The sequence below is a fragment of the Phyllobates terribilis genome, unplaced genomic scaffold (genome assembly GCF_046119375.1).
Source record: "Phyllobates terribilis strain yellow unplaced genomic scaffold, ASM4611937v1 Scaffold_9__5_contigs__length_417890890, whole genome shotgun sequence".
NCBI lineage: Eukaryota > Metazoa > Chordata > Amphibia > Anura > Dendrobatidae > Phyllobates > Phyllobates terribilis.
The window spans coordinates 299,315,951-299,333,880 of record NW_027362769.1 but is presented as its reverse complement, the minus strand read 5'-3'; the positions used below and the strand labels follow the sequence as shown (position 1 = coordinate 299,333,880).

The following is a 17,930-nucleotide window of genomic DNA, read 5'->3' as shown; positions in this document are numbered from 1 at the left end:
ATATCTTTTTTATTGTTATGTCTACATAGCCCTATGAGGGCTTGTTTTATTGCGGGACAAGCAGTTTTTAATAACCCCATCCATTTTACTGTATAATATATTGAAAATGGTTAAAAAAAAAATTCCGCATGGGATGAAATGGTGAAAAAAAACCACTATTCAACCATTGTTTTTTGGGCTTTGTTTTTTCAGTGTTCATTTTGCAGTAAAAATGAACTGACAATATCCAGGTCAGCACGAATATGGCGATACCAAACTTTTATAGTTTACTTTTTAAGTGGTGAAAAATGTTTTGAGCTCTGTAAAAAAAAAAAAAAAAAAGTATTTTCAGCCTTCAAAAAAACTTTTCATTTCTTAATTTTTGAATGGGGAAAAGATGGGTAACTTTTACTTTGTATATAATTTTTTTTAAAACACTTTATTCCATTCCTTTTCCTCCCTTAAGGAACTTGAACCTGCAATCGTTTGATCACTTATACTACATACTGCAATACCATGGTATTGTAGAATGCAGCGTAATTGTGCCTCTCTTATGAAGCCCGTGTCTGTATCTAAGATGGCAGTTATGAGGGTCTTCAGCAGGCCCCTCACAACTATGGTAACAGCTCCCCACTATTGCATCTCTTAGGGCCGCTAAGCGTCAGTGCTCGCACACTGTCAAGCAGGCCATGTAAATGCTGCTGTCAGTGATTGACAACTGCATCTAATTGGTTAGTAGCATGATTGGTGCTAGCTCCAGACACTGCTGTTATTTTGGCTATATTACATCTGCTGTGTACCATGCGGGCTCCGCTCCTGAGCACGCACCATACAGCCCTCAGTGACCTGTGATTAAAATGTACATCACTGTTTTTTAAGCGTATAAAAGCTCTAGTGAATATGGAGTAGGACCACACATGGTGAACAACTTCTATCTCGACCAAAGAACATTAGTTTTTGGCTTATATACCGACCTCACCCTGAATTTATTGAAGCAGCATTTCTGCAGCGCTCAGCTATTTATGGTAGACACATTGACATTGAATGGGGCTATGGCCGACCATGTTCTCCTCCACTCCTTTCAAGATGGGGCTCCGAAGTCCCATTGTCGGGATCGCTGAGTGACTCTTCGCAATCAGGAAGTATAACTTGTGATTTTAGGAAAGCCCCTTTACTAACTTATAAGGGTTTCATGGCTATGATCTCTTCCAATTGGTATATCACCAAACCACTTAATCTTACAGCAATAAGCAACACGAACAGCACTGGTGTTAACTCTTGTAATAATTTACCAATATGGCTGGCTGCTTTCTGTCAAAATGATATCTTTATTTCTTTTTCTGTGACTATCTACGTTAAAAGATAATTTGGAATGACTGCTGTTTTCATAGTCCCATTACACTGATTCTTCCTGCTGTCCAGAGCTCGCTTGTCAGCTTTGCTGTATAGTTGGGGGATGATGAGCAGAGTCATCTCATTATCACTGGACTTTGCTGTGCTACCGGTGGCCGAGATAAGGCAAGATGGCAGAATAGAGATGAGGCTTGGTGTGCAGCTTCTGTCTCTCCTCGCCTTCTACCAGAGATGCAGTACTCCATCATTTTGTGGTGACTGTACCTAGAATATTCTATGACTTATTTATGTAAAAGACAATTATGGTAGTGTGCATAAAGTGCCCGCACCCTGGTGCACTATTTAAACTCACAATACAAGAACAATATGGCCGCCCCCATGAAAAAAATGTTAAAATAAAAAAAAAACTACAACAATTTAAAAAAAAAAGAGAGACATCTAAAAATGCTTTTCTGATAAAGTGGAGGAGTTTCCCATATCAAGTGATCAGATTGCAACTTTAATATTTGAAATGTTCTTCAAAAAATGAATAAATCCCGAGGTCAATTATTTGCAGCTTTGATACATTTCCTCCATAATAAAATGCATGAGAAATTGCTTTGCAGCGTTATGCTGGACTGTGCGGTCTGCCAGCTCGGACCTCCGGACGGCTCTTAGCACAGTGCAAGCAATGCTGGGACAAGCGCTTTCTCACTTTTTATCTTCTTTTACTATAGAAGCAGCGATTTGTGCACTGGTTATAGAATTACATAGCGTTTTTGATAATGTCCCTGCTGTTGAGTTCATGATATGATTATTTTTCTTTTCTCTTTTTTTATGTATTTTATTTTCCAGTAAAAGATGGAGTGGGCACGGCGGGCAAAGGAATGCAATCAATGTCTCTTAATAAATAACGACTAGCGCGCCGAGACCACGTCAGCGGATCCTAGGGCCAGTGCAGCTAGGTGGTCTGTAGACTCCTTGACTAGCCAGTACTCTGGTCCTTGTGTGTCCACAATATGCTACTCCTGATCAAGTCGTCACAGCGTTTACATGCTGAGGATACTAAAAAGAAAGACTGGACACTCACTGAGCACATATTTATTAAATGCTGAGTGTTTGTGGAGCTTGGGGTCCTGGAGAGGGGAATAAAGTTTGGAATTCAAACTAAATTTTGTGGTTTTTAATATTTTTTTTTTCATCTAAACGTAATGACCTATACATGCCTGTATACACTGTATGTATAATAAAAATGTGAGTTACGAGTTCTTAAAAGGGGATGACTAGTAACATTTACTCACTGAATCAACATCTCTGTCAATAAATGGAAACGTTCATATTTTCGAAGCCCTAAAACCCGGCCCAGTTCTGTTGATGCAGCTGATGGTTTGCAAATAAAACCAAGAATAAAATTTGTTGATACTAAAGCAAAAGAAAAATGCCACAAATTATTGCAGAAAACGGCCATAAAAACTGCATATTAGGACACAGGACTTTTTACATGCGATTTTATAGACCAAAAACTGTAACAAAGGTCCTCAGGGTGAATGCACACATTGTGGATGCAGATTTTTCTGGGCGAATCTGGAGCATTTCTGCAGCAAAATCTGCAGCTGATCCTCAATGAAACAATTGAAATGCTGCGAAATTCCTTCTCACAGCAACGTGAGCCCAGAAATATTTGCTGCTACGTTTACAAATTATTCAGTAGTTTTCCAGTTTGTGTTTGTCTAAGCCCCCCATATCCATAAGACTACGTCAGCTGAACCCACCGATGTCAGTGGGCTCGGCCGACGTTCTTGTGTGTATGGAGGCCTCCTGGGAGAGAGAAGGATCCGACATGTCTGAGTTTTGACCGCTGGTCCTTTTGTTCTTAAAGACATAAGCCGTCCGTCACCAGAGGAATCGGACAGCGCTCCTGTGTATGAAGAAGTTAGGAGAGGTAGGGCCGAACAATGGCCCGGCTATCCGCTTTCTACTGTGTATGAGGGGCTTAAGACATTGATAAGAACACAAACCTATCTGATCAAACTATGGGCTAAAAGATATTCATGTCAAGAAACGCCTGGCCTGCTGCAAGCCGAATTTATAAAATGCAGCGAATTACTAAATGCAGCCAGGTATATTTTTCTCTGAAACGCTTTGGTGCCTCAGAGAAGATATACTTTGAAGATCCGGCCAGGAAGTATAGCCAGGGATGAGACTAATCCGGTTCTGCCTCCAGCCGGCTCTTACCAGCACCGATCTATGTGATTGACAGGTCTTTCGCTATGGGACAAACCTGTTATTGTCACCTGCAGTAGCGCTGGTGGAAGCCGGCCGGGGACCATAGCCTTAGACATGTCTGGATTTCTAAAGGATATCTTCTCAGAAACGCCTGAAATATACTACGGTGCAGTTTGGGCAGCCAGGGTGCAATTCTTGCTTCCCGCGGTTTATACACCATGAATCGCCTGACAGGTTCCCTTTAAGTTCTGAATAAATATCAGATTGTTTAAGATGCCAAAAGATATACATAAAAATGTTGTGAAAACATATTAATAAGTACATACCTGTAACTGAATTATAACTCCTTCTTATCCACATTTACCTGCAGATTTGTAAGGTCTCGTTCACACACAATATATTTTTCTTCAGTCTTTTTAAACATAGAAATGTCCTGTATATTGTTGGTGTTTATGAACCATTTTAAATATCCCTTTTTTTCTGTTTTTTTCGAGTCCTATAGTAAAACCTCTGGTAATAACTTACTGCTGGCACCCCCAGAGATTTGGAGAACAGGCTCATCTGGAATTAATTTATTAATGCAGCTCACTTCCGCTCAATTCAAGACAGACCTCTTAGGATCCACAGCCTTGTTCTCAGGATCGCTGGGGGCCCCCGCGCTTGGACACTCAGCGATTGGCATGTTATCCCCTATCTTATGGATGGGAGGTATCTTTCAGATACCCCTTTAAACGCCGCGCTCCCACGTAGTGTAACCTAGTTTTTGTTTTTTGTGTGCAAAAAATCTGTTGCATTTAACAGTTGAAAAAAGTGTACTCCTACTGTGTATTGTGTGGCGTTAGTGCGCCTCTTCACTATCAGGAGCCTAAAACATGCATTAAAAATTAAAAAAAATGCAGTTGCATTTTTAATTTCAGAATCTTTTTTTTCTGCTCTAAACACGCATTTAAAGAATAACTAAACTTTTTATATATAATATATATATCGTCCAGAATGTTAAGTTTGCAAGTCATTTTATTAGGGAATTTATCTTCATTCCTGAAAAAGAAACAAAATATTGCAAGTAATTGGCTTCCAAACTTCTTCTTTCTCCCAGTCTATTTCCTTTCAGCTGCATTTAAAAGGCTTTTCCAATCTCCAAGATCCTATCTCAATATATGGTAGGTGTAATAATAGCAAATACCTCCATTTAGAAATGTAGTATAGTTCTTCAGATTCGCTATGCGCTTACCCCATGTGCAGGGCATTGCTTAGGTATCCATGGTTACGGCCACTCATATAGTGACAGTCAGCTGTTAGTCATCGTAACCATGGATATCTAAGCTATTGCAAAGCCTGCACATGAGATGAGCGACCGCAAATCAGAAGAACTACATTACATTTCTAATTGGAGGTATTTGCTGATGTAATAAAAATAATATCTACTACATATTGGGATAGGATCTTGGAGATGGGAATACCCCTTTAAATCAGTATATACTCATTTAGAGTACTGATGTTAGCCGTGAAAAGGTCAGCTCAGCACATGTCTCCTGAGGGAAGAGGCAGACGGCTGTATTACTCAGACGAGGATTGCAACACACTGCTTGGACTGGCCAGCTGCTCTCCTGACCCGAGTGTGACAGCTGCTTAGAAATACATGCTGTAACGCTGGGGTTGGGAGATCAGACACCCAGTCCAAGCATTGCGTTGCGATCCTTGTCCGAGTTCTATGGCCGTCTGACTCTTCCCTAAGCACAACACTCAGAGGAGGACAATCTCCTGCAGCAGCTTATCTCCAGATTAAGTGAGAAACAGGTGCTGACACTTTCACTGCCATCATCTGTACTCCAAATGAGTATGTACTGATATCAAAGCGCCTAAAGTCAGGAAAATAGATTTAGGAATATCAGGGGTTTGGTGCCGCTTACATGCCATTCCTTTACAGGAATGAAGACAAGTCCCCTAATAAAGTGATTTGAAAAAATTTCAAAACTTTCCAAGCTGGATAAAAATTCTTTAAAATAAGAACTAAAATTTAGTAACTGTTTAAAAAAAAAAAAAGTCTAAGTTTTTCATGAAAAATTGGTAAACGGGTAAAAAAAAGCAAAAATGAATGTGTTTTCACACATGGGAACATGGCCTAATGGTTTGCACATTCTGTTCAGATGCGTATTGGCTGTTTGTGTAATCTGTGATTTTGCATAGTATTCGCTTTTGCTGTGGCTGTCATCATTCTTTTGTACTCACTTTTTTCCTATGTTGGTGCAGCTTGTTACTACTTTGTGCATTTGTCATTGAAATTGGACACCAAGGCTTAGGCCACGGCCCCACGGTCAGTATTTGGTCAGTATTTGGTCAGTATTCGGTCAGTATTCGGTCAGTATTTATTCTCAGGAGTCGGAGCCAAAACCAGGTGAGGAACAATCATAGAAAATGTATAATAGCATCAATGCACCAATTCTACATTTATTACCCACTCCTGTTTTTAGCTCCCACTCCTGAGAAAAAATACTGACCAAATACTGATAGTGGGGCTGTGGCCTTAGAAGTATATTCACACAGTTGGACAGTCCATGTGTGCAGCATTTCTGTAAAGCTGTGAGCCAGTTACTGACTTGGGCACCATTTCATTGTACACAATGCACCATCTATGTGACCTGTCAGAGCCCACACTGATTATTTTGCATTACATGGAAATTTGTGCATTTTTGTTTTTTCCCATTTCTATATTTGTAAAACATTGCAGTTTTGCCAAATTTATAAAAATCGCAGCAATGAGTCACAAAATATTTAGTTTGTGTATTTGCATCTAAACTGCAAAGGAAAAGTGCAAATGTCTCCTGTAAATATAGCCGTGGTCAAAAGATAATACAGTGATGGGCAGTTTTAGGCAATAAAGCGGGATTTCATAGAAAGTGTACAAATATAAATGTAATAACATGGTTTGGCAAAGGGTGTGATGGATGGCAGGCTGAGAAAAACTTCTCTCCGCTTCTATAATATACAATTTAGAACTTACAAAATTATATAATTGTTCTTTTATTCTATCCCCATAAATCTGAAAGAAAGCTAAAATAATATAAGGTTAAATAACTAGAAAAGATAAAGACATTTCAAGGTTCTATTCACAACATTTAACATTTCAGATAGACATGAATCTAAGGGGTAAGGTTTCTCCTTGCAAAGAGTGACAGGTCTGGCATGCCAGTATGAGGAGACTTAAACACCTTGCATGCTCCTCTGAGAAATTGAATATACAAATTGTGTCTTCAGAGAGGAAGAGGACTTGAACTCTAGAGCAACCTATAGGAAGTAGCAATCCTACAAGTCATTACATGAATGAAAGGCATTTTACACATGTATACAAGAACCGAAACCTATGTGCTCTTTCTCCTCTGCGCGTGGCAGTGGTCTTCAGTTTCACAGTCAAACGGCCGTATAACACAGACGATGATCACCGCAATGCTCAAACTGGCCGGTGGGTGTCCTGGTCCGAGCGTGACAGCATGTATTTCTATGCAGCTGTCATGCTCGGGTCAGGAGAGCCGCCGGCCAGTCCGTGCACTGCAATGCGATCGTCGTCCTGACTGCGCGCATAAGAAGGGATTTCAAGGGAATAGAAAATGTTTTTAAAATGCCCTAGACTTTAAAAAGTTTGATACTTGCCCTTGAGTTTCTCATATCCTTGTCAAACCCAAAATTGACAGAACTGTCCACTTAGCCCGTCCTCGGCCGCTGCGGTCACCCACATCAGCCAGTGAGGCTTGTTTGAATTTTTTATTCCATTTTTTTGGATGAAAGATCTTTAGTTGTGCAAAAAAAAACTTTCATCCATCTTTCCTGGACAGAATGATCCCAGAAAGTTTGTTTGTCCTTTTTGACTGCCGGTGTGAACAAGTGTAACGGCCTATGCGGACTTAGGTTTGTATGGCTGTGTTGGTGGAGCAATTCTAGTGTTCAGTATTTAATCTTCTGCATAGAAATTGTAAAGTCACACAATCAAGGTACAGTGAAGGAAATAATTATTTGATCCCTTGCTGTTTTTGTAAGTTTGCCCACTGACAAAGACATGAACAGTCTATAATTTTAAGGGTAGGTTAATTGTAACATTGAGAGATAGAATATCCCAAAAAAAATCAAGAAAATCACATTGTATAAATTAGATACATATTTTGCAGTGAGAAATAAGTATTTGATTCCCTCTGGAAAACCACACTTAATACTTGGTGGTAAAACACATGTTGGCAAGCACAGTAGTCAGACGGTTTTTGTAGTTGATGATGAGGTTTGCGCACATGTCAGGAGGAATTTTGGTCCACTCCTCTTTGCCGATCATCTCTAAATCATTAAGATTTTGAGGCTGTCGCTTGGCAAATCGGAGCTTTAACTCCCTCCATAAGTTTTCTATGGGATTAATGTCTGGAGACTGGCTAGGCCACTCCATGACCTTACTGTGCTTCTTTTTGAGCCACTCCTTTGTTGCCTTGGCTGTATGTTTTGGGTCATTGTCTTGCTGGAAGACCCAGCCACGACCCATTTTAATTACCTGGCGGAGGGAAGGAGGTTGTGACTCTGGATTTTACAGTACATGGCTCCATTCATTCTCCCATTGATGCGGTGAAGTAGTCCTGTGCCCTTAGCAGTGAAACACCCCCAAAACATAATATTTGCTCCTCCATGCTTGACAGTGGGGACGGTGTTCTTTGGGTCATAGGCAGCATTTCTCTTCCTCCAAACACTTTGAGTTGAGTTATTGCCAAAGAGCTCAATTTTGTCTCATCTGACCACAGCACCTTCTCCCAATAACTCACAGAATCATCCAGGTGTTCATTGGTAAACTTCAGACGGGCCTGCACATGTGCCTTCTTGAGCAGGGGGACCTTGCGGGCACTGCAGGATTTTAAACCTTTAAGGCGTAATGTGTTACCAATGGTTTTCTTGGTGAATGTGGTCCTAGCTGCCTTGAGATCATTAACAAGTTCCCCCCATTTAGTTTTAGGCTGATCTCTCACCTTCCTCATGATCAAGGATAATCTCACCTCGTGGGTTTTGCATGGTGCCCCAAATTGATGTCAATTGACAGTCATTTTGTATTTCTTCCATTTTCTTACTATTGCACCAACAGTTGTCTCCTTCTCTCCCAGCGTCTTACTTATGGATTTGTAGCCCATTCCAGCTTTGTGCAGGTCTATGACCTTGTCCCTGACATCCTTAGAAAGCTCTTTGGTCTTGCCCATGTTGTAGAGGTTAGAGTCTGACTGATTAATTGAGTCTGTGGACAGGAGTCTTTTATACAGGTGACTATGTAAGACAGCTGTCTTTAATGCAGGTAACGAGTGGATTAGGAGTGTCTAACTTGTCTTTAGGAGCCAGAACTCATAATGGTTTGTAGGGGATCAAATACTTATTTCTCACTTTATGCAATGTTATTTTCTTGATTTTTTTTTGGGATATTCTATCTCTCAATGTTAAAATTAACCTACCCTTAAAATTATAGACTGTTCATGTCTTTGTCAGTGAGCAAACTTAGAAAAACAGCAAGGGATCAAATACTTATTTCCTTCACTGTATATGTAATATATAATGGAGGTGCTACATCAGGAGAGACTTCTATATAGCCGAAAAGTAAAGCAATACATGAATGATGTGCACACCTATACAGATTATGTTTATTAAGATCAAAACTCCATAAAAACAAAAACTGAAAAAAATACCTAGCACTGACATCCAGACACACAAATATCCATATATAAATATCATAAACTATAAATACAGGACTTGCAAACACCAACACGCTGTAAAAGGATATAAACCCTGCAACGTATGAGTATATATAGCAATTTATATAAATGCCTAGATCATACTGTATGTATAAATATGCACCAACTGTGCAGAAGTTAAATAAAGTGCAATGATATGTAAAAATATAAGGTGCAATAATAAGGACTAGTAAAGTGCAAGGCAATATAATAAGTATACAAAACACCAATATAAATGCATTGAAAATAGCTAATAAGGTGCAAGGCAATATATCTGATCTACAAGACAACCAATATAAATGTAATAAATATAGTAATAATAAAGAATAGCGTAAATGGTCAATAATATTGTAATATTTATACATTTGCTAATAAATCTAACTTGTAGTGGTGGTGCAATACTTTTCAATAAAAATGTACAAAAGGAGAGGTTAGAGGAGACACATACAGGTGCTTCTCACTAAATTAGAATATCGTCAAAAAGTTAATTTATTTCAGTTCTTCAATACAAAAAGTGAAACTCCTATATTATATAGAGTCATTACAGACAGAGTGATCTATTTCAAGTGTTTATTTCTGTTAATGTTGATGATTATGGCTTACAGCCAATGTAAAAACAAAAGTCATTATCTCAGTAAATTAGAATACTTTAACAGCTTGAAAAATGTTTTTAAAATCTGAAATGTTGGCCTACTGAAATGTATGTTCAGTAAATGCACTCAATACTTGGTCGGGGCTCCTTTGGCATCAATTACTGCATCAATGCGGCGTGGCATGGAGGCGATCAGCCTGTGGCACTGCTGAGGTGTTATGGAAGCCCAGGTTGCTTTGATAGCAGCCTTCAGCTCGTCTGCATTGTTGAGTCTAGTGTCTCTCATCTTCCTCTTGACAATACCCCATAGATTCTCTATGGGGTTAAGGTCAGGTGAGTTTGCTGGCCAATCAAGCACAGTGATACTGTTGTTTGTAAACCAGGTATTGGTACTTTTGGCAGTGTGGACAGGTGCCAAGTCCTGCTGGAGAATGAAATTTCCATCACCAAAAAGCTTGTCGGCAGAGGGAAGCATGAAGTGCTCTAAAATTTACTGGTAGACGGCTGCGCTGACTTTGGTGTTGATAAAACACAGTGGACCTACAGCAGCAGATGACATGACTCCCCAAACCATCACCGATTGTGGAAACTTCACACTAGACCCCAAGCAGCTTGGATTGTGTCCTCTCCACTCTTCCTCCAGACACTGGGACCTTGATTTCCAAATGAAAATTGGAACTCTGAGACCTTGTGTAGTGTGTCAATGACTGCCTTCTGGACATCTGTCAAGTCAGCAGTCTTCCGCATGATTGTGGAGCCTACTGAAACAGACTAAGGGACCCTTTTAAACGCTTAGGAAGCCTTTGCAGGTATTTTTTGTTAATTATTTTAATTTACTGAGATAATGACTTTTGTATTTTCATTGGCTGTAAGCTTTAATCATCAACATTAACAGAAATAAACACTTGAAATAGATCACTATGTTTGTAATGACTCTATATTATATATCAGTTTCCCTTTTTGTATTGAACATCTGAAATAAATTAACTTTTTGATTATATTCTAAGATGCACCTGTACATGGGGGCAACATTACTTACCTCAGTGTTTAGTCAACAAGTTTATACTGAATTGTGGAGGAGATAGGTAACCAGTGAAGGGACTGAGTTAAGCCATTGGGCTCTTTCAGGTGACCGTATTTTCGGTCCAAGTGCGATCCGACAAAACGGTGGAAAAAAATTGGACCACACTCGTATGTACGATTTTCGCGAATTGACAAGAGTGGTGGAGATGGAGAAAAAAAAATTTCCATCTTCTCATCCAAGAAAATCAGATCACACTCTGATCAAACTCTGATCAGAGTGTGATTAGCATAATCGGACCAATTTTCTTGGATGAAATAAATTACAGTTGTGTGACCATAGCCTTAGACTGTGCAATAAGCCTATACATTCAGATATCGACATAGAAATACCTGCTGGGCACTAAAATAACTTACATCATTTTAAGACGCTTTGGCAAAATTCAAGTTTTCTAAAAACATCTTTAGCCTAACCTGTCATTAAGCTGCTTTCACTAACAGAAGGTGTTTATTTCAGGCTCATGGATAGATTGTTGTCTCAACCCAAATATAGATGTGGTTATGGGCGCCGTAGGACATTCTAGACATTGTAAACAATCAGAAAAAGGAAAATGTGTTTTACTCATTACACAATAGGACTAGTCCAGTAAGTAAATCCACCTAACCTGTGGCCTTGATAAAGGTGGAGATTCTAGAGAAGAATGTTTTAATTGAAAAAATCTTAAAAACATATTCTGAATCATTGCTAAAGGGGCAATTACACTGCAAGAAAATTGTGAATGAGTGTTGTTAAGAAAGCTGTAATGCCAGCGTCCCTGAATGGTTCCTCTCCCTCATCCCAGCAGCTACGTCGACATGCCCACCACCACGGCCGCTTGGCAGTGTCTCCTACCCCGGCTTCCTCATTTCAGGGCTTGAGAATGCCACACAAGTCTCCCGACACCACACTTAGGTGCATGCTCCCCACTTCTTAAAGGGGCAGCATGCACTCCAGAAATGTCCCCAGCCTATAGCTTGGAGGCATTAGGTATTTAAGGCACTCTCCCCTGTAGGGAGGTGCCTGAGCAACTTTAGCGTTTAGTGTGTCTTAGCCCACTAGTCCGTTGATAGGTCCCTGTTTCTTAATCCGTCTTATGACCCTGTACCAGAGTCTGTTCTTTGTTCCTGTACCTGTCCTGCGACCTTGTACAAGAGTCTGTCCTGTGTTCCTGTACCTGTACTGTACTGCGACCCTGTACCAGAGTCTGTTACGTGTTCCTCTACACCCCCCCCCACCCATCTGAACAAGCCGTTCTCTCTGAACATGAAACCAGATCCTTAACCCCTTTCGTCTGAATCCGCACTGGTATTTATTATGCCAGTGATCTTGATACTGTCCTGCCTGCTACTCCGAATCCATACCTGCTTACCTGACCCCAGTTGCTTCAGTACCGGAGACTGCCCTGGAGTGGTACCTGGTGGCTACCTGCAGCTCAAGCCTAACCTCACCATCAGAGGCTCTAGTGAAAACCAGGTAGCTGCTTAGTTACGCCCCTCAAGGCTCAGCCTGGCCTTGGCACAGCGGGTCCACACCCACCAGCATGACAAAAGCTGATTTCACAATTATCTTGCCATATAATCAGGCTGCTGATCACCCAGTGAACAAGCAAAACATTTTCATTGGGTGAAATGAGGTTTTATTCAGCATATAAGATGATAATTTTAGTGGTGCATCGTCCAATGTAACCAGACCCCATGCTGCCAAGAGCAATGGCAGTCTATGTGCGTGTAGGGATGTGGACTGTTTTACCCTGTTCCTGCCCCTGAAGACAACAATTGCGCTGTGTAAATAGTGTCATGTGGTTTTACATGTTTTAGTGATGTGCATCTCATGTTATGTGTTATGGTAATGTACAGCGTATGAGTCATGTAAAGTGTTAATGTATAATGTGAGTAGTGTATAGTGCAGGATAAGCTTAGGATAGCATAAGTACGGTTTATATAGTAAGTGGTTTAGCAACAGCATAGGACAATAGGTTTAGTCTATAAGAAAGGAAATAGTTAATTATAGAACTAGCCCAGTGGGTGGGAACTAGTGTTGATAAAAAGGAGGGTACTTCCTGATAGTAGGTTGTTAGAGAAGTACAGTGACAAGGTCAAGTTCAGGTGCAGTGGGCTGCTAGGGACAGCATGGGCCAATCGTTCGAGGCAGTGGAAGGTCGTATAGAGTTCCCTGATGTACATTCCTGTACTGTCTGGAGCCTAGGGCTCAGGCCAGGTACCAATTAGTAGGCCTGGTCTTCTGACATCATGAGGTCCGTGGACATGGAATTATGAGGAGGTCAGGTGGCCGGTCCCGTGTGCACTGCCAGCGTGGACAAGAAATCCCTGAGGCTGATGGAGTCAGCGGGGTTAGGGGTAGTTTAGGACAAATGGGTGGCAGGGCTGAAGAGGTACTGTACTAAGGAAGGATGAAATGTGAAATGCTGGGCCCTATCCTGAGTCACCACCTGATGAACTTGAACTGATTAGTAAACGTTTGCCTGTTGTAAAGAACTCTGTATCCCCTGAATTGTGTGTTGCGGCTCCTGAGCCCTACAAGTGAGTGTGATGCACCCCATACCCTACAGCACACTGGGACTGGGATACCATTTCCCTGTAAAGTGCCAGAGCGTAACCGGACAGCATCTCGGTCATAACTATCACTTTGCCGCACTTTACATGCACTGAGCCATCTAGTATAGATTACTTCTAAGTAAACAGGCATTCAAACGACTGCCAACCGGTAAAGGTTTACAGATCGGTGGTCGTATCATGCTGCTGGTCGGTCTGTGTAAACGGACCCTTACTGTAAAAGCAGTCAGAACTTTGATCACTGCTCATTATTTATACTAGATTACTGTACATTACCGATTGTGTCTTCTCACAAAATTGATATGAAACCACGATTTGTTGCAGATTATGGACTGCAGTGCCCACATATTCTTTACTATTGTATATTCCTGGAAAAACTGAGCAGAAAGACTGATCAGATGTACAATTATGTTTTCCATGTACATCCATGTATACAGTCCACATTCTGTGGTACAGTGCATATGTGTTGTCATGCAGGAAGACAAGCTGGAGCCCTGCGGTGCCTTTGCCTGCATGATGCTTTGACTGAAGAGGAGAGGACAGCCATAGTGGAGGCATGGAGGGCTGGCTGGGCCCAGCGGGAGGAAAGAGCTCAGTGATGCAGATACACTACCACCATACTGTCAGGTGATGGCGGAAAGCACTTAAAGGGGAGAGGTGAAAGACTGCGCAACTGTCAGAACAAGTGTGTGTGGAGAGGATCTATGGTGAGGTTGTCTACTGGACAGAACTGGGGAGACCTGGCGAGGTACAGAGCCATTTGAGATCCAAAATTGAAGCGAAAGTTGACAGTGTGTCCAGTGTAGCAGAGTCTGGGTAGAAGACAAAACCACAAGAGCGGTATCTTTGTAATAGACTGACGTCTGACACATGGCGAGAACTGGGAGCGGTGTCTGAGGCTGTGTGCCCACTATGCGTTTTTTAAGTGTTTCCGCAGCGGCAATTCCGCTGCAGAAACGCTTAAAAAAACACTTGGTAGAAGGTCTGCCATGTTCCCCAATGATAATCCTCATGTGCTGTGCACATGCTGCGGAAATTTCTTCTGCGGATTATCATTGCGGAAAAATACGCAGCACTGCCAATTATTTTGCGGAAGCGCTGCGTTTTCGCCACCATTGACTTGCATTGGAACGCATGGATTATGCATCACTGGATCTGTACATGCGGATTCCATGCGTTTCAATGTGTGGATGGTACCGGGGTTTGGAGAAGAGGAGACACTCCTCCGGACCCGGGTACCATAGTACCTGTAAAAATAAATAAATAAATAAAAAATATACATTATACTTACTTTCTGATGGCCCCCAGTGTCTTTATCCGATGTGTCTTAGCTCCCGGCAGCTCGCGATGGTCTTAAGGACCTGTCGTGACATCATTTAGTCATGCGTTTTTTCTGCCAGGGAGATGCAGAAACGCTCAGGAAAAAATGCGGAGCATTTCTGCATCGTGGGCACATAGCCTAAGACTCAACTAAGTGACTGTGCTTTGTAGTGTCTGTGAAAGCAGCTGGAGCCGGAGCAAGAGAATTGCCTAAATTATTCTGCGTCCTATGAAAAGCTAAACTGATGAATTTATTTGTTCTTCTTACTCTTAAGAGGACGCACTGGAATGTCCCTTGTTAAACATCTGTCTTGTTTTTTCTGCTGTCAACTAGTCCTCTTTACACCCCTGGTTTGTCTTTTAACTCCTTGGTAGCTCCCAATATCTTTGCTCCTAAAGGTGATCCATGTGGCCTCCTTTGGCCCCTTACATTTTGGAAGTGAGGAAATATGAAGTTCCTATTTTTAGGTATATCACAGCTCTATCCAGAGTGTTCAACACAACTATTTTTTCTTCCTTTTGCTTTTTGTTCTTTTCTTTTTCATTGTAAATTTTCTTTTTGTTCATTGTATTTTTCCATCACTATTCTAATCTTTCCTTACAGCTTCTGGCACCAGATATATTTATCTTTGCAATTTGGTTGCTTTAAGGGCATGCTGCTACATGAAGGCAGTAGGAAATGCACAATGAAGTCACTAACTAATAAATCTGCCCATGTGTCATGTTCAAACAATAAAACAATGATTCACTTCAACCAGGTGATTCTTGTATCCTATGTGCCTTCATAGTAAATGATCATGTGAAACAGTAGCCTCAAATTAATTTAGCACTCCCTGTATTGTACCTTTTCACATTTATGTCAAGCAAGTAGAAGAAGATCAATGATAAAACAATTTTCACTGATGGTATTGATGTAAAAATGACTGTTAAGTCGCTTGCGGTCCCATTTACACAAGATATTTCTGCCTAGTCCACAAAACTCATGATGGCGCTCAGCAACAATGTCATTCCTTGCCCAGCAGCAGATCAGTCAATCATTGTTATGGGCTGCCAAAAATATACAATAATGGTTTTTGCCTGGTAGCAGTGTTGGAATGGCATGGGTAGGACCCACCAGTGGGATTGATTTTGGGGGCCACACAATGGCTTAGTACCATGCATTTGTTTCTTCAGTTCATCTCCATGTCAGCCTTTGCTAAACTGCTAAAAAAAAATATTTATTAGGCAGAACTAAAACACAAATGAGGCAGCAAGAAATAGCAATCCAGGGGAGAGCGAGACATAGATGAGACAGGCCAGCAGCACTGCCAACTACAGAGAAGATGGAACAGGATATCAGAGAATGATGCAGAAACCTGGTAATAAGAACAGAACAAACTCCCAGCACCCCCACCGATCTGCTGCTAATCGCTCCTAAGAACTGCAGATAAACTCCTAATCTCTTTAATTTTAGGTGATCCTTCAGTTCTCGGCAGCGGCTGCTAAACATTAAATGGAGGCACTGGAGTTAATAATTCCTAACCATTGCCATGAGCTGCAGATCAGCTCCCTTTAATGACTCAATTTGTTACTGTGATATTAATAAGGACTAAAATACTATATGTAAAAAATATCATTGTTAAATGTCTACAACTAACATAAAATTGTTATAGTAGTGAAATCATCCTCCATAAAAGTGACTACAGCACACTGCCCATTGCATTGTCATTTCTAATGTCATCCACAATGAATTATCCTACACCATGAGGTCAGCAATTATATGTAGGGGAAGCCTGACCATTAGGGTAGCAGGGCAGTGTGCAAATACTGGTGGCCAGAAGGGGTCCACGGACTGATGTAACCGGCTGAGTCTGACAAACAGTGTAAACGGGGATTCTCATCTTAAAAGTTCATGATGAATACTGATGAAATGTCAAAAGATGCATTTGTGGGATTCTCACCTGTTGGAAGAATGAGGATTAGTTACTTGCTCGAATCTTTTATAGACCTTAATTGGGAGAGGTACAGATGAGCACTGGCAAATATAATGATGAATTGTACCACAAAGAACAGATGTGTGCACCTCACCAGAGGTCTTGAAAAGGGGGTATGGCTGTGGAGAGTCCTAAATTAATAACCAAAAGTAAGTCAACTAAGAGTGTCCAACTTCATTTTAAAATACCAAATGTAACGCAAACGGTGTGCTATTGTAATAAATTTTGAGAATCTTGTAACTGCTCAGTTCCAGTCTATGCTGTCTTCATATTAGACAGCATTGGTAAATGTGGGCCATTGTGTAGGAAAAGAGTAATAACTATAATGTGCTTGTTTAAAAAACTTGTGCTCAGGTCTATAGAACAATGCAACTCCGAATAATTGATATATAAACTGTAACGGGTCTGGGAGGCGGAACCTCTGAGCAACTATACAAGGGGGCGGTCCTTGTAAGGAAGCGGGTGGCTCCCAGGGAAGACGGGCAGGTAGTCACGGCTAGTGACAGGGACAGTCTTTGGGTAGAAGGGCAGGTAGTCACGGCAAGTGACAGGGACAGTCTCTGGGTAGAAGGACGGGTACTCACGGCAAGTGACAGGGACAGTCTCTGGGTAGAAGGACAGCAGGCAGGTGGCTGGTGAGCGCTCCCAGGTGAGCGGGCGAGAGTCTTTGGACAGGCAGGTGGTCACGGCAAGTGACGGCAGAGCCTCCAGGTAGGCTAGCAGGCAGGTAGCAGGTGAGTGCTCCCAGGTGAGCAGGCAAGAGTCTCTGGACAGGCAGGTGGTCACGGCAAGTGACGGCGGAGCCTCCAGGTAGGCTAGCAGACAGGTAGCAGGTGAGCGCTCCCAGGTGAGCAAGCAAGAGTCTCTGGACAGGCAGGTGGTCACGGCAAGTGACAGCGAAGCCTCCAGGTAGGCTAGCAGGCAGGTTGCAGATGAGCGCTCCCAGGTGAGCAGGCAAGAGTCTCTGGAGGTGAGCGGGCAGGCTGGTCGATAGACAGACTGACAGGTGTCGGAAGGCAGACCGTCGGACCGCAGGCTTGCAAGCAGGTAAACGGATATCATGCAGGTATCAAGCAGTAATCTGACAGGTGACTGGCAGGTAACTGGAAACGGGACCTGAGGGCTGAAGCAGAG

General features: G+C 41.7%; 1 protein-coding gene across 1 annotated transcript in view; it reads left to right on the top strand.

The window, feature by feature from the left end:
- The window catches only part of PDAP1 (PDGFA associated protein 1), a 33,899-nt gene extending 31,313 nt beyond the window's left edge, over positions 1-2,586 (top strand). The window contains exon 6 of the mRNA XM_073647884.1: positions 2,167-2,586. Within this exon, the coding sequence (XP_073503985.1) occupies positions 2,167-2,225 (59 nt within the window). The 3' untranslated portion in view covers positions 2,226-2,586. The remainder of the gene's footprint in view (positions 1-2,166) is intronic.
- The last annotated feature ends 15,344 nt before the right edge of the window (positions 2,587-17,930 follow it).